Source organism: Balaenoptera borealis (assembly GCF_965194805.1).
Source record: "Balaenoptera borealis genome assembly, chromosome: 11".
Classification (NCBI taxonomy): domain Eukaryota; kingdom Metazoa; phylum Chordata; class Mammalia; order Artiodactyla; family Balaenopteridae; genus Balaenoptera; species Balaenoptera borealis.
In genome coordinates, this window is record NC_138868.1 from 906,685 (window position 1) to 930,863 (window position 24,179).

General features: G+C 61.7%; 1 protein-coding gene across 1 annotated transcript; it reads right to left on the reverse strand.

The window, feature by feature from the left end:
* Window positions 1–2,604: 2,604 nt before the first annotated feature.
* TOLLIP (toll interacting protein) lies at window positions 2,605–22,260 on the reverse strand. Its single transcript, XM_082341790.1, has 6 exons — window positions 22,083–22,260; window positions 12,870–13,019; window positions 9,150–9,332; window positions 8,282–8,434; window positions 7,530–7,620; window positions 2,605–4,683 (listed from the first exon to the last, which is right to left on the reverse strand). The coding sequence occupies exons 1-6, from the start codon at window positions 22,113–22,115 to the stop codon at window positions 4,472–4,474; spliced, it is 822 nt and encodes a 273-aa protein (XP_082197916.1). The 5' UTR covers window positions 22,116–22,260; the 3' UTR covers window positions 2,605–4,471.
* Window positions 22,261–24,179: the final 1,919 nt, after the last annotated feature.

Here is a 24,179-nt window from a genome sequence, read left to right on the forward strand (position 1 = left end):
AGCCTGAGGGAGGGTCCCTGAGCACTGGGCCCGGAGCTCAACACAAGGGCAGCAGCACCTGCCACCCCAGGAAGCCCCGAGAGGAAGGGTGCCTGGACCTGCGATGGCCATCCTCGGAGCCGCCACGGCTGCGGGGCCAGCCCACTCCTCGCTGCCCATGACTGAGCGGGGGGGTCAGCGTGGAGGCTGGGACAGCGTGGGCCCCGCTGGGCAGGGGGGTGACGCTGCAGCTGCAGGCACTGGGAAAGCATCTCGGGGCCCGACAAGCTCTGGACCCAGTCGGGGGGCTGGCCGGGGGGTCTGTGACCCAGGAGCAAGTGCCCTAGGAGCAGATTCGCCACGCTGCCGGGCGGGCTCTTGGAAATTCGGAACCGACCGCGGTCCGCGTTGAGTGGAGAGCCCAGAAGGGCCCTCGCAGTGGCTGAGGAAGGGATGCGGAGGCTAAGCAGGGCCCCGGGGACACTGCACAGGGGAGGGCGCCTGCACAGCCGAGAACCAGCGCGGCTGAAGACAGCAGATGCTGTTACAGGGCTGGTTCCCCAACAGCAGGGTGATGGGGTGGGGGCTGAGATCCCACAGGAGCAGAGGGGCCAGAGGCAGCCAGACGCCCTGAGCAGTGGCCACCTGCGGTGATGGGGGCAAGCTGGACGGGCGGCTGACAGCCCGTGGACTCAGAACAGAACCGAATGACAACACAGACAGCTGCCGGCCTCCTCATGGGGGCCACGGCCCCTCCCCCAGGGTCCAGACCTGCTCGGTCCTCAGGCCAGAACCATCGGCCGGAGGAGAGGCTGGGCTCCCTCGGGAGAGCCCAAGGCACCAGGGCAAGTGGACGGGGCGGTGGTCCCTACCCCCTCCCAGAGGGGCTCACGGCATTCACCCCCAGGGCAGAGGGGCCACCACTGACCGCAGGCACCCAAAGCAACGCCAAGGCCCCTTTAAAACTGGGGCTTATGGGGCCACTCAGCTACCCACTGGTCATTTCCCCAGCCCTGGAACGTGTAACTGGGATGGACGCCGGCAGAACGCCACTGATTCCTCTGCCGTCTGGGATGGGCTGGCCGAGAGGAGGGCCATCTCTGACCTCCGACATGAAGGACGGAAGGGCTGCCACCACCACGGCCCGGTACCCACTGCCCGGCGCCTGCACACCCAGCCCGCATTCGGCTGCGGATGGACGTCCACGCGAGGAGTGGCGGGCCCCTGAGACGTGGGCAGGCCGCGTACCTGGGTAACGTCCTCGTCCCCTGTCCCCAGCTCCACCAGCTGACCCCAAAGTAACGCCCCTGCCCACACCCAGCTCGGCCGTTTCAGGCCTGTTTCACACACTCGATGCACATCTACCTCGTGTTCCTTGGGGTTCACAGGATTCCTGACCGGAGGCACCAACCGTCCCCCCACCTCCTCTGGGCCCCGTGTGTAGTGGGTTTCTTCAGGCCCCGCTGGACCACCATCCTTCAGCAAGGTCCAATCTGCCAAAAGCCTGCCCACCAAGGGGTCAACTGCAACGACTGTATCTGCATTTCCAACAGTTCTGTTCTTCTCCATTTCTGTGTGCGTATTGTTAACTCTCTTGGTCTTTGCATTTTATTCTGTTTCCACGACACTGCAGGCTGTCACGTGCTGCTCCAGGGGAGGCTGGCGGCTGGGATGGGCGGGGTCCCGCTCGCCTGCGTCTGAGCTCCTCCAGAAACAACGTGCTGCTGCTTCCACCAAGCGGCTTTCTCACCTGGAGCTCCCCGGGCTGCAGGTGGTGTAGACATGGGCCTGCAGTGGGGAGGGGCTCCCCCCTCCCTCTGTGGGCCGAGTCCCCTCCTCAGCCGGCACTTGAACGAGCCAAGGCCGCACCTCCCGGCGGCTCACACCCCACATGCAGGGCCGAGCACCCGGGACACGGCAAGCACGGAGCGTATCCTACCCTCTGCATCGTGTCCCTGGTGCCCGGGCCCCGCCCATGCACAACTCCTCTCAGCCTTGGGCACAAGCTCTCACTGTGACACTGACCCAGGGCAGGAGGGCACCTGAGAAAACTGACAGGGGGTAACGGGGGTGGGGGGGGCGTACCCGAAGGCAGTGGGACCCCTCCCTCCCCACCTCCCGGCTGTGCAATGTCCTCAGTGGGGCCAGTGCCTGCTGACTCGGGGCTGGACCAGCCCCACCCCTGTGCGCTCCAGGGCCCCGGGGCCCTGCACCCGAGCCGGACCCTGCACTCGGGGTCTGGCTCCGAGGCGGGCGTCGTGGGCCCTCTTAGAAGGGGAGACACATTGTGGCCCATGTTCGGTTCCTACTCCCGGCTCAGGACGGCCTGGAGAAGAATTACAAACAGGACAACAAAGGAACGAGAGGCCGGTGCTTCGGGAACCAGGAGTGGAGGACAGCGTCTGGGGCCTGTCCTCCACAGCCCGACCAGAAAACCAAACCCACGCTGCATGGAACTATTTCAGGCTCCCAGTCGGAATCCAGCCTGTGCCCTCCTCTGCCTTCACTTACGAGTCCTGCAACTAGTTTGCTGGTGAGTTTATTGCGACTGCCGTCAACCTGCTTGTTACGAGCCAAGTTAAAAAAACAGAACAAAAATGGCAAACTCTCCTTGGAGAACTTGACTTCTCTATTTTACACAGACCATTTATTAAATTAGAAGGCTGAAAAGTAAAAACGTATCTTACAATCAAGGAGGAATCTGGACCCTGGACCCCAAAAGAATGATCAGAAACGCAAAGCTCCGAGGACCGTTTCTGCCAATACCCGGCTGGGCGCCTGAAACGAGAAGGCGGGCAGGCCCGCTGGAAACGCCTCTCTCCTCACCAGCACAGAGCAGCAGCCGGCTGCACGTGCCCCGGCCCCGGGCCCAGCAGCCGCGGGCGCCCGAGCCAGACGGCACCCACCCCAGCCCCAGGGGCTGCCTGGACGGTGAGCGCGGACACGAACGCGAAGCCAGGCAGGAAGGGGCAGCCGAGGCAGGAAGGGCGTCTGACTTAACAAAGGCCTCACGGGGCGTGACCCTTCTCTGACCTAGTAAAGCAGCGGCATCCATGAAAAAGGACCATGAGAGCTGGCAGGTCTGGAGCCACCCTGAAGCTAAGACTCCCGTGAACGGAGGCCCGGGCGGGGCGGCTGGGGCAGCACGGGGTCACCTGGGGCTGGGGGCCGGGCCTGTGTGGAGCTGCGCTGAGTGTGGTCAGGTCACCGCCCAACAGTCTAGGGCTGCAGCCGAGGAACCATCGCTCTCAAGCATCTGAGAAGAGCCTGCGGCAAAGGCACAAGTGTTCCGAACCCACCAACCAACGCAGGTCTCCCTCACCCGGGGCCACCGTGCACGCCCCGGGAGACAGAAAGTGGCACCACACTTAACCTATACGGAGGGAAGGGCTGCAGCCTGGGTCCTCCTAACTTCCTTGGGCTGACCTTCCACTGACGTCCACACGGTTGGGATCCACCTCTATGTCCAAAGGCTGGGCAAAGACAGAGCGGTGACCACGACTTACCGCGGACCGCAGTGACCACAGCACAGTGCGTCACTTCGGAGACACCACTCAGATTTCTGATTTCCACGGGGCATCACCCAGCCTGTCCCCGTCCTCTCTGTCCGCGGCCGGAGCCAGGGCCAGGGTGCCGTCCACACGGCAGGGCGCCTCCTGCCTCTTGGGAAGACCTGCCAGCACTGACGGTCACCAGACTGCCCTCTCTGTCGCCCAAACTGATCCACAGGACTGGGCCCAACCTAGCTTCCCTAAGTTAACATCGGTCGCAAGCCAGCTCCTAAAGGCCCTTTAATAAGCAAACACAAAGACTGGATCGGTCTCTCACACCCCCAACTTTAGTTCTGCTGCCAGAGGGCACCCCGGGGAGGAGCGGTGACCCTTCGGGACGGCATCGCACAGAGGCGGGCGAGACAGCAGGAGAGACGGAGGGCCCCGGGCTCAGGCCAGGGCTGCCGACGCCGCGCCCAGACTTGGCCGCTCTGCACGCAGGCTGAGCTCTGCGGCCGAGGCTGGGCGCTGGTGAGCAGCCCACGAACACCACCAAGGGGAGGAGGTAAGTGTTCAGCGGAAACTTCTAAGCGACCCCAAACCCGCTGCCAGTGGGTTCTGTGTGCCTTGCGCTAATGGGTCTACCCGATCAGGTCGCGTCACCGCAGGCCACCAATCAAACCAGAGGAGGCTCGGCACGAAGGCCCTGGTGGGGGCAGATGCTCCCAGGAGAGCCTCCCGGGACAGCGGGAAGGCGGGCGCGCACACAGGACACGGCCCTCCGACACAATGCGGGAGAGCCCCCCACCCGCCCCGACCACGTCGAGAACGGCTGCAAGAACCGAAAACCACATGCATCCCGAACAAGGGTGTGGACTGGGCTACACAGACGTCCGAGGAAGGGGCTACGCAGGGCGCGTTCACGGGGATCTGCTGGGGACGGTGCTCCCGGGAGCTGGGCGGGCGGGCGGGCGGGCAGGCGGGCTGGCGGCGGGGCACATCTAGGACTCCTCGCCCATCTGCAGCAGGGAGTTGATGGCCGCATCCTTGCTGCCCCGCTGGGCCTCCAGCACAGAGCGGATCACCTCCCGGTCCATGTTGGGGAACATGTCCTGGATGGCCTTCAGGTCCTCCTCGCTGCAGCGGGGCTGGGCGCTCACGGCTGGGGGCAGGGCCACAGGCACCATGCCGGGGCTGCACACGGCGGGCATCCCTGCGACCAGGAGACAGGGTTCAGGGAAAGCAGCACCTCCGACGTGCGCCGCCCCGGGGGGCGGCCCCCCAGGTCTCGTCTCCCAACATGACCTCAGAAACTGGCCAGACACTTGCGAGAAACCAGGGGCGAGCAGCCCCCCGCCACTCGGTCCCCAGCGTCTCACACGAACCCACTTCACAGCGGGGGTGGCAGGGGCAAAAACAAGCCTAAGAACGTGTGCATTTACACCACAGGGGTCAATTCTCATCCATCAAAGGCCACAGAACAGTTCCCTCCACCTGAGAACGAAACAGCAAACACAGTCTACGCTCCTTTGCCCCAACACCTGAGACTTTCACGCCGTTTCCTCTGTCACACTTTCCAGAACAGACTTTCCCAGCTTGGCACTCACATCACAATCAGACACTGACGAGGAAAGAAAACCCGCCCAGCGCGTGCCCAGCGCGTGCCCAGCGCGTGCCCAGCGCACGCCCAGCCTTCCCTGTGACAGCAGACAACCCACGAGGTGAGGGGCTCACGAGCACTGCCACGCCGGGGCCTGTGCACTCGAGCAGAGGCCCTGGGGCCCCGGACGCCCAGCCCCGCCAGCTACACGTGGGGCTCCTGGTATCACTCCCTCACACCAGCCATGTCCCCTCACTCCCTTGTTAGACACGGGTGACAAATGAGAACCTCACGGCATCTCAACTGCTGGAAGGTTCAGTCCGAGCACCTGGTGCCACCAGACCCCAAGTCAAAGCTTTGACTCCTTGTCCTGAGATGGTCTCGGGGGGGAACCCCGGCAAACGTAAGGAAGGAGGGTGTTAACAGAGACTCCACGCCTAACAGAGTGCAGAGCCAGTCAAACACCACTCAGAAAAGTAGAAAGGGATTTAAAATCATTAGTTCTGGGACTGCCCTGGTGGCGCACTGGTTAAGAATCCGCTTGCAGGGCTTTCCTGGTGGCGCAGTGGTTAAGAATCCGCCTGCCAATGAGGGGACACGGGTTCGAGCCCTGGTCTGGGAAGATCCCACATGCCGCAGAGCAACAAAGCCCATGCGCCACAACTACTGAGCCTGCCCTCTAGAGCCCACGAGCCACAACTACTGAAGCCCGCGCACAGCAACAAAGACCCAACTCAGCCATAAATTAATTAATTAATTTAAAAAAATAAAAAAATAAAGAATCCGCTTGCCAATGCAGGGGACGAGGGTTCGGGCCCTGGTTGAGAACTAAGATCCCACGTGCTGCGGGGCAACTACCCCTGTGCGCCACAGCTACTGAGCCCGGGGGCCACAACTACTGAAGCCCGTGCGCCTAGAGCCCGTGCTCAACAAGAGAAGCCACCGCAACGAGAAGCCCACACACCGCAACCAAGAGTAGCCCCCGCTCGCCGAAACTAGAGAAAGCCTGTGCGCAGCAACGAAGACCCAACACAGCCAAAAATAAATAAATAAATTTTAAAAATAAAATAAAATAAAATCATTAGTTCTTATAAAGTCAAAAGCACAAACAATCCGCCCAACCAGGCTGGGAGCGCTGGACTGAGAAGTTTAGGACATGATTTCCTTTCCTGTCTGAAGTCAGAAGATCCTAAAGGCAGCTCAACACTGTCCAAACCAAAACTGACAGAAGGGCCGACAAGTGTTGAGACGAGGTGGCATCGGCTGCAGGTGCGCGACCGAGGCTGTGCTGGACACACACGGCCGCCTCCAGGGACGGAGGGGACGGGACGTGCTCCCAAGGCAGCAGCAGAGCCCAGCCCCTCCAAGTCCCTCCTGGGCCAGCCGGGCCGAGCACCTGCCCACACCCCCTGCCCACCGGCCTTTAGTCCTGGCCGTCCTCAGAGGCGAGAGGTCGCCTGGGTCCCAGGTGGGCACTCAAACCCGGTGAGGCCAGGACCCCCAGGTCGTTCCATGAGCCCAGGAAGGTGCTCGCCCACCACCTTTCAGAAACGGGGAGAAGGAAAAGGGAACCCGGGACTGGGGATGGCTGACAGCTTCACTCCGCGAGCCCTCGCTGTCCGCCCTTGCCTGGTTCGCATCCGGGCCACACTCCCACTGCCTGCATTTCTGACACTTCTGGGAACAGTCGAGACAAACTTTAGGAGACACTGTGGCTCTCCTTAGACCCCTTCCACCCGGAGGGTCTTGGGTTTTAACGTGGGAGGCAGGCGGTCCTGGGGCAGTTAACTCGGGGCCTCACAGTCTTCACCTTGCCCTGGACGGAGTTCAGAGGATTTCGGGGACGTGGCCACCACCGTGCACACGGCATCCTCGGCGTCACTTGGTCTCTCCGGTGCCCCGAGCCTCCCGCCGCCCACGCACCGCCCGGCTTTACGGTGGCTCACGCGGGGGGCGAGCTGAGCCCAGGCCCCGTCGCGGCCCAGGGTGGGAGCCGACCACAGGCTGACGTGAAGGCTCAAAAATCCAAAGGCGGAAAAGCCACAGTCCAACTTGACTTTGTTGTGCTGTGCGAACCGCTCATTCAGAAAGGTTACCAACGTGTAAGGTAAGTACCTCATGAAGGTAAAAAGAGAAACGGTAACGCTGGAGCCCGGTGTCCATCCACCCAACAGGAAGTGATCTTGTGCTGCGGTGACTCAAAATGCTTAGAAATCACATTTCAACATCTCCATAAATTTCAACTCACCTTCTTTGTGCTGACAGAGAAAAAACAAACCCTATTTCCTACACATGCATGTAACATTCAAACGTAACAGCGGACCCCTGGTTTTGGGAGGCTCTCCGGGCATCCCCTGAAGACCAGGCCCAGCCTCTAGCCCACAGCCCGAATCCCCACGTGCCTCCCCCCAGCTCGAACACCCAAGGAGACGCGCCCGGGAAGGAGGAGCAGCACACACCTGTGATGGGCACGTAGCCGACGCCCTGCTGGTACACAGTGGGCATCAGGACCACGGGCTGAGGCGGCATCATCATGGCAGCCGGCAGCGACTGAAACACACCAAAGACGATCAGGGGGTCAGAGAAGAACACAGCGCACATCCAAACCTCATCACTCCCAGCCTCGCCAAAACCGTCCTGGGAGGCACAGCACAGGGCCTGGAGCCCAGTCACCTGAGCCAGGATCGAGGCGGGTCCAGCCAGGCCCTGCGCCCCGTCCAGCATCATCAAGTCCCTGCCCACACCGACACCCCAAAGGCTCCTCTGCTGGAAGACTCGGAGGACTCGGGTAGAAGGTGTCATCAGACCTGCTGAACCACGGCTGAGACGTGACCAACAGAGAACCCCGCTCAAGAAAGGAAACCTAAGCTTAAATTCCAGGGTCAAACAGCCTCTCTCTGTTTATAATTCTTCAGTTAAGTACAATAATGGCTTTCCGTCTACATAGAAACGTCTGTTACAGAGGCACGATGGCACGTTCACGAGTAAACTCACTGATGTTGGGACCTGCTGTGAATCAGTCCAGCACTAGAAAGGGGGTGAGACAAGGTGCCAGAGGCGGCGGCTGTGAGGCTGGGCAGTCGGTCCCACCCGGGGTCCCTGCACGCCCTCCCGGCATCCACATGCCAGAAACACCTCGGAGTGAGGGCGGGGATGCCGTTAAGCCCAGGAATGGCACCCCGGTGGCCGCAGGCCCGCCGGCCGGCCTCACCGTGTAAGACAGGACCAGGTTGATCATGCCCTCCTTGTCGTCGCCCTGCCGTCCGCTCAGGCTGTACCATTCGTCCACGACCTTGCCCTGCCTCAGCGCCTCGGGGATTGTCACGTGCGTCCAGGCAATGCGGTCGTCCATGGAGAAGGCTCGCTGGGGGGCGACGGGAGATGGCGGTGACCCCAGGGCCGCCCGGGAGGCCGCCCCACTCCCCCAGCCCTCCCGGCAGTGTGTACGCGGCCCGGGGCCAACCCGCTCTCTCCACCTCCTGTGGGTGCAGGGGGAGGGAGGCTCCACCGGGCGCCTGCAGACATGCGCTCCCCCACGAACCACACGCTCCCCTCCTCCCCTCCACCCCAGGGCCCCAGAGGCGACGGGGCAGGGTGTGAGGGAGGACCCAGGAGGAAGGGAGGAAGGCAGAACCCTGGGGACTGTGGCCACTTCCCAGCCCCGCTGCCCACCCCACCCCCCCAGCCCTGTCAGCTGACCACAGGCGAGGGGGCAGCCGACCCGGCCTCAGGAGCGGTGGGACACGCCCAGACAGGCCCTCGGAGGGTCAGGCTGAGTTAGAGCCCAGGGCACCCGACGGCCCAGGGACACTCGGGAGGCTCCTGCCACGCACGGCACCCAGCCACGGGCCCTGGCCACGTCACACCCAAGCTGCGTACAGATAGCGGCTGCCTGACCTGCCTGGTCGGGTGACGCCCACACGCTGGACACAGGGTGGTGACGTGTCTGAATGCAAGTTCTAAAGACTCTGCGGGGGAAACGTGCTTTTCACTATGCTGGGGACACCAGGACGCCTGTCACAAAGCCACAAGAAACCTGAAGTTCTAGAGCGGCTGAGTGGCCCCCGTGCGGCCCCCACCTCGTCAAAGATCTCCAGGTAGAAGGAGTCCACGCCCGGGGGCACCGTGCACTGGATGACCTTATTCCAGCGCGGGTTCTTGGCGCCGTTGTGGGCCGTGGGCGTCTCGTACACCGCGTAGCCCAGGCGCAGTCGGCAGTACGGATCCATGCGGGTCATGCCGTAGTTCTTTGCCAACTTGGCCTGAAATAAAGCCACCGTATGAGACAGGGCAGCAGCTGTCACAGTGGAAGCCTGCAGCTCAGCTAAGTGGGCCGCCCCTTCCACTCACGGCTTCCAGAGTTTTCTGGGTGCCGACCCACCAGAACACGGCTGTAACTGAACTGTCAGCCCTCTGTAACGGTGGATTTAAGCAACCACAGATCGAAAATATTAGGAAAAAACATTCCAGAAAGTTCCAAAAAGCAAAACTTGAATTTGCCACACCAGCAACGATTTTTATAGCTTTACACTGTGTTACAACTGCACGCACACAGCATTTACCGTGTTGGGCGTTACGAGTAGCCCAGTGATGACTCAGTACACGGGAGGACATGTGGAGGGTATGTGAGTGCAAAACTGCACCGTTTCATACGAGGGCCTTGAGCATCCTTGCATGGTGGTGTCTGCGGGGTCCCAGAACCAGTCCCAGGGACGACCGTGCTCTGGGACCCAGGAGGGAGGAGAAAGTCCAGGCTGGGTCCAGTGTTTCTGCGATAAGGCACCCGGCGCCGTGCCTGACACTGAGGACACACCGGCTGCTGCTAGGCAGGGGCTGGATCCCCACCCAGAGGAGGAGGAGGGTGAAGACGGCAGGCCGTCCTGGGACAGAGCCAAGAGCCACCGAGAAGAGAAGCAGGGGGACGGGGGCCACCCCGGAGAAGCAGGGCCCAGCCAAGGCCTTCCCCGCACCCTCGGACAGTGACCGTGCTGGCTTCCCCGCCTCCCCTCCCGCGCAGGAGCCTCTCGGCAGTGACCGTCCCTGCCCAGCGCGGCGTGGGGGCCAGGGGTGCAGGCACCTCACCCTGGGCATCCCGGCGGAGCCCACCCACACCTCACATAGGTCACGGGCCCACTCAAGCCAGACAGGCTGCTCGGGCCGCGTTTGGAGGAGAAAACGTGGACACCGAGGAGCACGGCAGGCTGTCGGTCAGTAAGTACCGACTCAAAGTGGATTATGGGCTTAAACGTAAAACCTGAAACTATAAAACTTGCACAAGAAAAACCAGGAGAAGTCTTTGTCATCTTTTAGGCAAGGTCAGCAAAAGCATGACCCAGGAAGGGCAGCTGGCGGCCCCCTGAGGCCCGTGAGGAGGAAGGCAGACCAGCCCCGTCTGCGCAATCAAGTCTGATCACAAACCTGTGTCCAGTACATAAAGGACTCACAAACCTCAGCACTGAGAACACAACACGATTAGAAAACAGGCAAAAGATCTGAAGAAGAAAGCGCAACGCCAATAAGCACGTGAGAAGATGCTCCCCACCGTCGGTCATCAGAGACACGCAAACCAGAACCCCGTGAGGCCACAAGGAGCTGCTGGACGGGCTCAGACCCAGCTGGGCCGGGCCAAGCCGCCCACCCCCAGAGCGCAGGAGCCCCGCGGGCGGCTGGGCGGAGCCACGGGGCGGCCGTGCAGGGACCAGCCTGGCAGCTTCTCCAAAGCACACTCCACCCAGCTCCGGAGCAGGGAGTCGACTCCGAAAAGGAAACTCACGCTCACACAGAAGCCCGCGCTTCACAGCGGCCCTGCTGGGCCACAGACAGACTCTGGGAAGTGCCCCGGGGGCTGAGCTTGGTCAGCCCACCGACAGGCAGAGGGAACTTTCTGTGTTGCTGGAGAAGCTCTCTTCATCACAGGGGTGGACAGGCTTGTCAGAGGTCATTGAAGCATAGGCTAATTCAAATCAGCGCATTTTAACATATGTAAATCATATTCAGTAAGGTAGATTTTTAAAAGAACAGCAAAAAATTCCCCAAAGCCCTGCTGCCTGCACTGACACCCTCTCTCTTCTCCCCTCTGGAAGGCTCCGCACAAGCCCCTATTCTGTCTGCGAGCCTCCTTGCCCCCCGCATCCCCCACTCTTGTGCCGACTTCCCCAGAGCTCTGGCCGGGGCTGCCCATGACCGCACGTCCCAGAGCCACCACCCCTCCGTGCAGGACCAGCCGGAGCACCTCAGGACGCCCGCCTTGTGTCACTGCTGGACCTCTCCCCTGAAGTCCACAGCCCCCCAGCCTCGGCCACCTGCCTTTAAAACATCCTCGACTTAACGTGTCCGACACTGAACCGCGAGTTTCCTTCCCGGCCTGTTCCTCCTACAATTTCCCCCATTTAGGTCAATGCTCCTCCATCCCCTGGGCGCTGGCAACAGGCCTTGAGGTCACACCCCCTCCTGCCCCCACTGGGGTGCTCCCTGAAGTCGGCTGGTTCTCCCCCAGGAGCACCAAGTGCAGGGCCTTCCAGCCTCACCCACATCTTCCCGACACAGAGCCCGAGGGAGCCCTGAACTCCAGCTCAGGACAGGGTGCCCACTCAGAGCTGAGCTCCAAGGCCGCAGGACCCCCAGCCGGCAGCACCAGGAGGGCCTGGCCCTGAAGCAGCCCCTGGCACAGGGTGGCAATTCCTGTTCAAGTTGTACTTTCCACGGTAATCACTGGGCCGCTCCACACCCGCCCTCGAAGCTCGCCATCGCTGCACCCGCACTCCGTCCCTCAGGGCGACGCAGGCTTTTACTGCCGTCCTGCCCCTGCCCTCCTCACCCGCTGACTTCCTGCTCCTCTGTCTCCAAGAGCAAACACGCATAACATGGCTAATGTCTTCCCGAAAGCGCCTGGGAGAGGGCCTCAGCCCTCACGTGCTGTTGTCTTCACCGTGAATTCACTAGAGCAGTTCTCAGGACGGCAGATTTTCCCCCCGAAACTCCTAGAAGCTGCTCTGGTATTTTCTGGAAAACACGTAGCAGCAAAGTCTGAAACGGGCTTGATTTTCTATAGCTTCAAGGCAGCTGTTTTGCCTCTGTCTAGCCGCTAAGGCTTTTCCACCGGAATGATCCGACGCTCGTGGCTGAGCAAGGCCAGCTGCCCGTGAGTGCGGGAGGCGCCTCCCTTCACCTGGACCCCGACTGGCCCCAAGGCCATGCTCTGCGCATGGCTGCTGCCCTCTGCAGAGGCCCGTCTGCACCGTGCTCTCCTCCCGCGCCCCCGGCACCACGGAGGGGACACGGAGGCCTGGCCTGCCCGCTTCCAAGTGGCTCCCCTGTGACGTCGACTGGGCTGTGCTGCAGGCACACGAGTGTCTGAGGAAGGCCACCCCAAAGCCTACTGGGCACGACGACCCGCCGGGCACGGCCCTGCTGTCTGCTGGGGACAAACGGATGGACGGACAGACGTCTCTGCCTCCCGCGGCCTCATGCAGCCCGTCAGAGCAATGTGGCAGCACCCTTTCCGCCCTGACAGCACAGCTGGTTCTCCCGGGGGCCGGGATGACCGGGCAGCAGCCGCGCCGCCCCTGCCCCGGCACCGGCAGGGCGAGCGGCGCTCTGGACCCCTTCTCTAACTCCTCCTGGCGAAACCCGGGCGATCGTCAGTATCCTCACGTCCATCGTTCTCCACCAGGTGTGTGTTTCCGGAAAAACGGGATCAGAGAAAGCCCCATCCGTCCACGTGGAAACATGCTATGACAGCGAAGGCCCCGCCCCGCCCGCTCCGGCCCCCTCCCCCCCCCACAAGCGGCCACACCCACCTGCACCACGGTGATGCTGAGGCGGCCCACGGTGCCCAGTGCCCCTCCGAACTGCAGCTGCTGCGCCGCCTGTGCGTCCAGCTGGATCTGCTGCTGCTGCTGCGTGGGCGTGATGCGCAGGAAGTCCTGAGGCAGCTCCCCGATGTACACCTGCGGAGAGCACGGCGGTCAGAGCTGGGCGCCGCCCGCCCACAGGACGGGGGTCCGCGGTGCCAGGGTCTCCACCCTGCGGGCCCCTCCCAGGGCCTGCGCTCTCGGGAGCAGGACGCTCAGCAGACGGGGGGCTCTGTGGAGGCCCGAGTGCGTCTCCGCCCTGAAAGCAGGCCTCGCGTCCTCGCTGGGCCTGGGCGCCTCACACGCTCTGGTCCGCGTGTCCACGATCCCTTCCCCAGGACCAGGACTGCCGCAAGCAAGGCCTGTCCACCGTGAGCGCTGTTCACGGGGTGAAACCTGAAGCTTGGATGTCCAGTGACTTGGAAAGGCCTGTGTGCTGATACCCTTCAAACGTCTCCATGAGAAACAGCTCACATGCAGAAACGCCCCGGAGACCAAGAAGCCAACAGATTAACCCCCAGAAGCCCGGAGACCTGGCCCTGGGCAGCTGAAGTGATGGGAAAGCGCCGGCTCCCAGGGACACACCTGCGTGTGGCGCCCGGTAGAGCCTGGGGGCTGCAGGAGCGACAATTCCCAGAAAACCGCAGGACACCATGCACGGAGAGACGGCCCACAGCCAGATGGCCCGACGCCTCCCCCCGGTGTTCAGAGCCCTGGACAGCCGCACCGCTGCTCGCTCCCGGGCGGGGGGCGCGGGCCTGGAGGGGCCACAGTGCGAGCAGAGCCCAGGTGAACGGAAGGGAGCAGCCGCAGGACCCACGACGGAGGTCTGGCTGCTGGGGGGGAAACCGGGGCCACAGGCCCCCTCAGCCGCCCAGGGGACGTCACAGACCCCAGCCGCGGGCCCTGAAGAACTGGGCAGTTTCAGGGAACACGGAAAGGAAGCCCCCAGCGTGTCACAGCGAGTTCTGGCAACTGCGCTTATAGCGGCCGCCAGGGACCACGTGACGTCCAGACGCCGCCTGACGCGGAGGTCTGTCCTGCGCAGACCAGACGGCACCAGGCAGGGGCCCAGACAGCACCCGACCCGCCCAGCTCACAGCGCCCCTGGGAGAGCACCTCGCCCGGCGAGCGCCCTCAGCGCCTTTCCTTTCCAAGGTCCCTGGGAGAGTCTGGGCCTGGAGCTCATGCGCTCCCACCAAGGCTAACGGAAGCGAACACAAGGGCGCTCGCTGGCTCCCAGCAGCCCACACGCCGACTCTGCACCCACAGGCCTCGCGCTCCCACTGCTTCTCTCTAAAAGCAAGCCGTGCCCCCCGCCGCCCCCGCCCCCCCGGACCCTCTGTCTGGGAGCCAGCTCTGCGTCTCACACCTCCGCTGCATCAAGGACCCAGCCCAGGGCAGGGGAGGGCGCCCCCGGAGGCCGCCCCCCAGAGGCCCCGGCGTTGCCAGGAGAAGAGCGCAGTGCCTTCCATTCCCTCCCCAGGGCATCGCAGGCCGCGTTTCCTGGGCACGTAGTGCAGCTGAGAGGGTTCCAGGTCGGGCCCTCGAAGGAAGGCGGGTGGTGACACCCCGCGGGCCACACCCCTCAGGAGAGCTGAGATGCCCGGGACACGCCAATCGTCAATTCCTGCCAGCGCCAAGACCAGGCCCCCGTGACCCCCCAGACGCACCCCATCCAGAGCCCCTCGGGCCCCTCGCCGTTTGCCCACAGCCCCCGCTTGCCCCGGTGCTCGTCTTACAGAAATGACTCTCCCAGGGGTCGCTGCGCACAGACCACACCCCCACCTGCTGGTCTGAGGAATGACTGCCCACCTCAGCGCCAAGGACCCCACAGGGAGCAGGCCGCACGGGGACGTGCAGTGGCGAGAGTGACACGTCAGGAAAGGCCTCTCCCTTCCTTCACTGATCCTGTCTTGTCAGTTATGCTCCTAGAGGTCATGAAACTAGAATGAGATGCAACGCCTAGGGGTCACGCGCCCTCTTTGTCGTACTCGTCTTGGTTTTGGGGTTCAGCACAGTCCACGCGGGAGCCACGCGGGGACAGCGGGCCAGGCTGAGGCCTCAAGGGAGGGGGACACAGCACAACAAACCAATCCCACATGCTCAGAGCCTGCGAGGGGCGGGGGGGGGGGGGGAATCACAGCCCAGGGAGGAGGAGCCAACGCTGAACCCGGAGCCTCCAGGTCTGCAGGGCCACCCGCCTGAAGGCGCCCTGGGGACACCTGCCCTAGGCCCGCCCGCCGGAGACAACAGCAGGGGTGAGGCCCAGGGTGACGGCGGGTCAGGGCAGGTCACGTGGGGCTCAGCACCCGGGGCGGCTGACGGCTGCCCCGCCAGCCAACAGGCCCCGTCGCACCGCAGCCTCAGCGGCCTGTGGCAAGGAGCGGGCCGCACACACATCCCAGCGCATCCCACCCCGACAGAGAGGCCCCAGGACGTGCCCACTGAGGCCTAAGAGACACCTGCCAGCCACGGGACGCGTCACTGACGTTCTTCCATACATTCAGCATCTTCCCAAAGAAAGTTACGAGGAAAACTCCAACTGCCAGCCGACACCTGCAGCCACGGGGACAGGTCTCTGCACGAGTCACCGCCCCCCACATACACACACACCCTGCTCCTTCCTCAAGCCTCCAGCACCTCCTGCCGATGACCTGGTTTCAGGAAATGGGAAAAGAGGAAAAAGCCCAGAAGCAACAGGGAGGGAAGGCGGGCACCACCAGCGCCGCGGGGGGCTCCGCAGAGGGTGTCACTTGGTCCCTCCCCCCTCGCCCCCTCCCCCCCAATCCTCTTCCAGGTTTCACTGCAAAAACCTGTGTCAGCTCTCCTCCCCTATTCCTATCCCTCAGGCCTCCCCCGGCTTTCTAAATGACCCAACCCTGGAGAGGCCATTCAAGCCAAAACGTCTGGCTGTCCCATCCCTGCCGGACACAGCGTACACGAGCTCCGGACGAGGGGACCGAGGCACGGCGTTAACTGAGCACGAGGACGCCAGAGGGTCAGCGAGAGAGACAACGCCACACGACGCTGACAGGCCAGCCAGCGGCTTCCACGGGGCCTCGCCCAGGGATTCCAGAGCCTCTCCCGCCAGCCCGGGGTCCGGGCGCGAGCGAGATGGATCACGCCGTCCACATCTGAGTGAAACGAAACAGCCAGTGGTGCGCCAAGGGGCGCCGGGGGCCGGGCATTGCACTGCAAGTCTTTCACCTTCACCGTATGTGCGGGTTTTCACACCAAATGCTGGGGGGAAATCACTGCTCCCATGGAGCTCATACTTTAACAAATGAAAACAAATCATTGCTGAAAGTCGCAGAGCTGTAAATGGACACAGGGCGAGGTAAGACGGTGCAGACGGCTGAGGCGGCTTCGGGAGAAGATGCCACCTCAGCAGAGGCCTGAATGGCACGACGGCGTCGGTCATGCAGAGCCTGGGAGGGCCCTGTGCACAGGCCTGGCCAGGAGCCCGCCAGGCAGCTTGAGGCAGGGAGGTGGCTGGAGCAGAGCAAGCGAGGGAGAGCAGGAGGGTGGAGCGGAGGACAGGGGTGTTGCCCCAAGGCCACTGATGGGCTCCGACTCAGAGATGAGGAAGGGACCAGGTGAGGTGCCGAGCAAGGTGAGCAGCCGGGGCAGGTGAGGTGCCGGGGCAGGTGAGCAGCCGGGGCAGGTGAGAAGCCGGGCAGGTGAGGTGCCGGGGCAGCTGAGGGGCCGGGGCAGGTGAGCGGCCGGGGCAGGTGAGGAGCCGGGCAGGTGAGGTGCCGGGGCAGGTGAGCAGCCGGGGCAGGTGAGCAGCCGGGGCAGGTGAGGTGCCAGGGCAGGTGAGCAGCCGGGGCAGGTGAGGAGCCGGGGCAGGTGAGGTGCCGGGGCAGGTGAGCAGGCAGGGCAGGTGCGGTGCCGGGGCAGGTGAGGTGCTGCGCGCATGCACATCTGGCTCTGCCTGGCGCCCGGCCCCAGCATGTGACATTGGGGGGGGGGGGCGGCAGGGCGGGACCAGTCGAAGGGGTGTGGTGGGTGTGGGTGAAGCAGAGGCTGAGAAGGAATCCGATTCTGGACCTGCTCGGAAGGCAGAGCCACAGGAGCGCCTGAGTGGGCAGGAGAGGCGAGGCCGCCCAAGGGGACGGGGAAGCCAGGGAGGGTCCCAGGGAAGGAAAGGGCGGGTCCGTGTGCAATGTTCTTGGGAGACAGGGAGCCGCTCAGGATGGTAAGCCTGGGGATGAGTGGGGTGGGCGCTGACACCCCCCAAGACCCCCGAGGGAGCAAGACGGACAGAAAGGAGGAGGAGCCGTGGAAGGAAACCCGTGTGAAGAAGGCGACCCTGGGCAGGGAGAGGCCATCGCACCTGTGCCCACTGCCGCGGCCGTGCCCACAATGAACCCGCCAGACAAGCCGCTGCGGGGACCCCGTCCGAGCCCCACCCCCACTCGGTCACCCCCGCACCCCGCAAAGCACAGGTGGTTTCCCGACCTCCAGGATCTTCTCACTGTCGGCTGAGGCAGCTGCCCCTCCTGGGCCCCCAGCCCCGCACCGCCATCCCCCCCACCCAGCTCCTATCCAGCTGGTGGTGAAGCAGAATCAACAGAGGGAGGTGGGCGGAATGGGAGGTACACAGGCAGGACTGCAGGCAGAGAGCCCGAGGAGTTGGCCAGGTGTCTGAGAAACGACAAGTAACGCAGGGGCCGGGCAGCCCCCAGGCCATGTACACGGGAGGGCACGGCCACAGAGCTGCAGGCCACAATGCCCAGACGGATGCCACAGACACCGACAGACAGCAGAGCGGGGGAGCGGGAAGAGGGGCTGGGGTTGCTCTCAGATGCGGGAAGAGGCACAGGGCTGGAGCACAGGCGAATCTGCCACCAACAGCTCGATGGCAGATGCCACACAGGGGCCTTCACGTCCCGAGAGAAGGAGACTGTGAGCCCAGAATCCCAGACAGCAAACATACCTTTCAAGAACCAGAGGAAGCAGCACGTGTCTCAGTCCATCTGAGCAAGCACCAGCTTATCAAGGCAACACCGCCCCTGGGAGGATGGGGAGAGGCCACCCGAGGCAGCAACTGATCAGGAGGAGGGTGGTTACAACGATTAACCTTGCAGCCCGAAGTCCCTATGTTAACATTTCCAGGATGACCCCAAAGAGAACAGAATGACAACATGTGTTTTCCAGACCAGCAGAAACCAAAAAATGGAACTTAAAAAACTATATTTAATCAATCCAAAAGCAGGCAAGGAGAGAAAAAGAAACATAAATAGACAAATAAAAGCACAAAAGAAAGCATTAGGAACAAAAAGTGTGTGTGTATAACTATATACATAAAACTATCTAACACATTCCAGTTAAAAAACGAAGAAGACAAACTTCACATTTGACATTTTAACAATTCAGCTCCATGTTGTTGACAACAGACCAACCTGACACACATGTTCAGAAAGATGTGGTCCAACAATGAAAACCCCATCAGGCAAACACTCCCTAAAAGAAAGCTGGCGTTGCCATGTGGCATCAGACCAAACAAGAAAGGCCTGTGCATGGCCAGCGGGGTCACCACACGCAAAAAGGTCCAACTCACGGGAAGACGGGGCCATTCTAAACCAGGACGCGCTCCTAACTCACCCTGAGAATCCAGAGCAGAGCTCACAGGGACACGGGCGACGGTCCAGACTCCAACAGTGTGGGTCCACAACTGCACCCGAAAAAGAGAAAGCCAAGCGCAGGCCTAAAAAAAAAACAACTCCTTCCTCTGAACAGTGGAAATGAAAGGGAAAGAACTAAGCAGCTGTCTTGCCTTTTCCATACAGACTGTATTTAAGGACAACCAGACAGCATTCATCTATACAAACAGGTCCAGCTAATAAATGCAGAACAAGTGATAAAATTCAAACATCAGGGGCTTCCCTGGTGGCGGAGCGGTTAAGAATCCGCCTGCCAATGCAGGGGACACGGGTTCGAGCCCTGGTCTGGGAAGATCCCACATGCCGCGGAACAACTAAGCCCATGCGCCACAACTACTGAGCCAGCGCTCTATAGCCCGCGAGCCACAACTACTGAAGCCCGCAGGCCCAGAGCCCATGCTCCACAACAAGAGAAGCCACCACAATGAGAAGCCCGCGCACCGCAACAAAGAGTGGCCCCCGCTCGCCACAACTAGAGAAAGCCCGCTCACAGCAACAAAGACCCAATGCAGCCAAAATAAATTAAAAAAAAAAATTCAAATATCACCCTCTGCCATCCCCAGTGAAGTCAATTATCAGTTTGTGCAAGGCTGATGAGGACCTGGACATCCCGGGCCACCCAGGCATCACCAGACAGCTCACCCTCAGGCCTGACGAGGGAAAAGATGTGACAGGAAGGAGGGGCCGCACTGATCAACCAGCATCTCCAAAAGCAGGACAAGTGGTCCCTACTGGCCCCCTTCGGCCTGGACTCAATGGGACATACCACACGTCTTAGCCTGTGACCAAGCCTTGGCCGCCGTGCCGTCGAGCTGACCGGCAGCACTGTGGTCAACAGCAGCGGGGCCCGCAAACCTCCCCTGACCCGAGTTCTACCTCAGAGGGCAGGGGCCCCCACACAGGTACTCCTGTGGGTGTCCATCGGGTGCTTTTTAATAGTTCGTGGACCAGACAAAATCACGGGATGGAGAAGGGCTGTCAGACCAGAAACACCAGCACTGCTGAAAGTGGGCAGACAGCACAGGGCTGGGCATCCCTCAGCGGCCACTCAGGGAAAGACTAACCTGCAGACGCAAACACCACGTCTCCTGGAATTTAAGCAAATTCCTAGCCCCTCAGGCTCCCCTTCTCAGGGACAAAGAGAACCTCCCCAGACCCGTGGGACCCCCCTTCTGCCTCACATGCCCGAGAACTCTGTCCCTCCTTCACCACGAGCAGGAAGAGACAGTCAGACTTCAGAGTCAGCCCAAGCGAGCGTGAATCCAGGCCCTGGGAGCCCTGCTGAGTGACCCTGGGCCGAGGCTGAACCCCGTCCTGTGTGGGTAGGGCTGGGTCCCCCCGGCCGAGGGCGGACACTCGGGAGAGCCGCCCAGCCAGGACCCGGCACGGGGAGCACCTGCCGGACGCCCCAGCTGGACTCGCAGCTTCTGCCACAAGCCACGCCGTCCCCCGGGGCCTCCACCGCACCACACACACGACAGCACGTGGGAGCTCCTTCAACGCCAAGTCCGTGCACCCTGGCAAAGGAAGAGATCTCCACCAGACCCCGATAACCACAAAAGGAAGGGTTCTCCATGCCTGATAACTGGCAAAAAAGCCTTTATGAGTACAGTTAACCCAGAGGGGGTGGGCCAGAGGGGAGATGTGGAAACGAGAGAATGCGTACCAGGCAAAAACATTAGGGGGGGGAAAAAAAAACAGTAAACAGTACACTGTAGCAACCAGATCAAACTCCAGGCCAGGTGTACCTGCACTCGCGGGCCCCCGCCCTCTGGCACAGACACCCCTGCTCAGGACCCTTCCTGGCCTTGAAGCAGCAGCCCCCCATCTCCCAGACCCTGTCCCACTCTGCTTTCCATGCTCTCCCCTCCCACCACCCCACAGCTCCTGCTCCCCCATCAAGTCTCCAGTCAGAGACCCTTGCTCCACAACCCTTACTCACCCTGACCCCGGCCCAGGCCGGCCACCGTTCACCCCAACTCGAATTCAGACCTCGGGGTCTGAGACTGGATGCTCTGTGAGAACCCGATGGCAGGCGTCACCGTACGGTGCCACCCAAGATACCGAGAGCACCCACGCCAGCTGGGCAAGTCGCACAGGCTCCAGGGCGCCCAAGACCCCTGAGCCCCCAGCAGCTCTGGCCCAGACCGAACCTTACTGCATGAGCACAAGTCATGGAGGGCAGCCCTCAAACACCTGCTGGTCTACGCATGGGGCCCACGACCACTCGACAAGAGAACACGCCGGGAAGCACCGCACAGGGCCAGTCAGCCGGGTCATCGAGACCCCGACAGCACAGGCCCCAAGTCCGGACACCGCCCGTCGCCCTGGCCCTGTCACAGCCCTGTCACAGCACATGGCCAACATCCCCCTTGGTGAGAGGAGGGGCCCACCTTCACCAAGCGCTCCCTTCGCCTGGCCCCGAGCCGGCCGTGAGTGTTTGCCTGTGGTTCCCGGCGACAAGGGCTCTGAGTTCCCAGCAGGCTGAGGACACGTGACAGGCCGGGACCGGGCCGGGGCCGGGCCGCTTGCCCATTACGCCACCGCTCCCCTCCCAGGGGAGCCGCTAATTTGCGCCCTGTGCTGCTCTGACGAGCCACTTGCATAGAAATGAGGAAGTGCGACAGACACTCGGCCTGCTGTAACTCACTGTGCGCAGTGAAGGTGGAGACGTGGAAACGCTGAGAATCCGAATCTAGAAATCACTCTACTGACTCTGGGGCGTTTCCACACCCAAGTCGGCTAGGAACTCCCATCAGGTCCCATTCAAACGCTCAGAACGAGCATCTGTGCCCAGGGGGCTTCTAGCAAGACCTGGTCTTCCTCAAACTCAGAAAAAGGTTCTGTGGATTCTTCTCCAGTCGGGAAAAACACAAACAAGATTTGTCAACCCCGACCCGAGGGTGAGGAGCCCCGGCAGTCGGGGACTTACCCTCAGCAGCGGCTTTCTGAAAGAAGGCACATCAAAGTGCCCACAGAAGAACCTTGTCCCGACTCAGAAGGACCCAGGTGTCCGTCTACTGTACGTTTCAAGCCGCTGTAATAAAAACCTCACTACTCGTGAGGACGCACCCCAACCCAGTCTGAACGCCCGGCTGGAGGCGAGTCCCCAGGAGCCGGCCTGAGCCCGTCTGGACTCGCTCGCCGGCACTGACACAATAAGCTGGGCCAGAAGACAGGACGCGAGGGCTGGGCGGAAGGGCACTACCAGCTCGCGGCTCCCAACCCCTCATTTGTCACTTAAGAAACCGAGGAACACAGCTGGGCCTGGGAGCCTCCACCATCCAAGAGCCTGTCCAGGGTTCAGGGTGCTTCTCTGGGTGCCTCCTCCTTCCGAGGACCCACTGGGTGCGGGGCCTCCCCCAACCTGGGGACCCACCCGGTGCGGGGCCGCCCCCAACCCGGGACTCCCTTCCGCTTGCCCGGAGCCCGGCGTCGGGCCCTCCCCTGCGCCCGGAGGCCGTGGAGCCCGCCCCCAGCCGGAGCCTACCGGCCCGCGCTGCGTGCTGACGGTGGTCGCCATGGTCTGGCCGGCCTCAGGCCTCGCCCTCCGAGAGCTGACGCGCCGGCGACCCTCCGCGCGGAACCGCGATGTGACTATTACTCCGCAAGGCCGCCGCCGCCACAGTCAGCTGACGGCCGGCCCCGCCCCCGCACTGCCCACTGCGCGGGCGCAACACTGCCCCGCCCTTTCCGGCGCCGGGCGCCTGCGCAGTCGCTCCCCGCCCTCGGCCCCGCGACATGGCTCCCGAGCCGGCAGTGTGCGCATGCGCGGCGGGCCGTTGGGGGCCGGGCCGTTGGGGGTGGGCCGTTGCGGGTGGGCCGTTGGGGGCGGGCCGTGGGGCCGGCCCGCGGACTGTAGGTGCTGGTGCCGCCAGTTGGCCCCGCGGCCGGAGCGGGATTGTGGCTTCGCTGCTCCTCGCCAAGTGACCGGCGTGACTTGGTGCAGCGGCCTCCCTCCGTGTGTGCCCGCAGTGAGGCCGCGCGCTGACCACTCCGCCCCCTGCTCCCCGCCGACCCCTCAGCAGGGTCTGCCCCGAGGCTGCTGGCCGAGCTTCCTCTAGAGACCACGGAGCTTTGCTGTTGTCCGTCCGAAGAGGAGGTGGAGAGGCCTGGCTTCCCCTAGGCCTGGTGTTCTGCTGTTGACACAAGCAGTTTCCCAGGCACCACGATCAGACAGGGCTGCTGACCACTCCAGTCACGGGTGGACCTCCTCCGCCACCCGAGCTGGGACACTGCTGCCACTTCTCATTACAGCTTCACCTTCTGGATGGGAGTTATTAAGAAGCTTCCAGACAGCACCAATCCACAGCAAAACCCCGCTTCCTTAAACCGCCCCCCAGAATCACCTACAAAAGCCCCAATTCTATAAGGAGTCCTTTCTAATACTCTCTGAGTCCCCGGGTGCATCCCCCAGGTGTGTGGTCTCTTTAGCTGCAACCAGTAAGAATCCCAGCTTGTTGAGTTACAGGTGTGTTCCTGGTGGCCTGCCTGGAGGGCACTGACACACCCAAGGTGTGAACCGTCCTTTTCCTGTGTGTACTTCCCAGAGCCCTCAGAAGTAGCCAGCCCACTGCATAGTCTTTGTAACCCTGCATTTGCCATAGCGACTAAATATCTCATCCGCTTGGCCACACATCTGTTTGCCCTCCACTTGCACCACATCCCATGCCACCATTGGTGATAATTTGAGGAACTGGGTTGCCCCTGGATGACACAGGCTCCTGGTACTCGATTTCCCCGGGCAAGGATTTTAGCCACATGCTCATCAAATATATGTGCAACCCAATGCTAGCATCCCATTTTGAGTCTGTTTTCTGGGGCCACTTCTGGTGGCAATTATGGTATCAGTCATGGTCCCGGTGAGAAACAGATGGCATGTGCAGAAAGATCACTGGAGGGATTTCAGCAAATCCCTCCAGTTTACAAAGGAGGGGCAGAGTTCAGTGAATAAGCAAAGCATGAGGGACTTCTTTTAACCTCAGGAAGCAGCCACCACTCCTGGCCTTGAAAGGACAAAAGGAGGAAGCAGTAATCAGGGAAAGAGGCTTCTTCAGCAGAGGAGTGAAGCCACTGCCAACCACAGGCTTGCAGGGATGGGCCTGGGGAAATAAACACCCTGACCTCTCTCATCTCTAATTTCTACAGGTGTCTCCCATTAACCTAACCAGGTGATGCATTCTGTAGACAAACACTTCCTGGGGCACAAAGAAAGGCAGAGAAAGGTGGAGAGGATCTGGGAGGCCAAACAGAGACTATTCTACACGTGTGTCTAAATATCAGCAATAACCAGAGGATACAGTTTTATAACATACCATTGAAAAGAGCAAAAAGAGAAGAGACAAAATATAACTTTTTTTAAAGTGTTAAGGAAAAATTATAAAGTTTTATTAAAAGACATTAAGGAAGACCTGAATAAGTTGAGAACTGTATACCATATTCATGGATAGGAAGGCTCAGTATCAGAAATATGTCCATTCTCCCCCAAATTGCCCTACAAAAGAAATTCTCATTAAAATCCCAACAGGGTTTTTTTTAAAGAAATTTAACAAGCTGATTCTAGAATTTATATGGAAGAACAATGGCT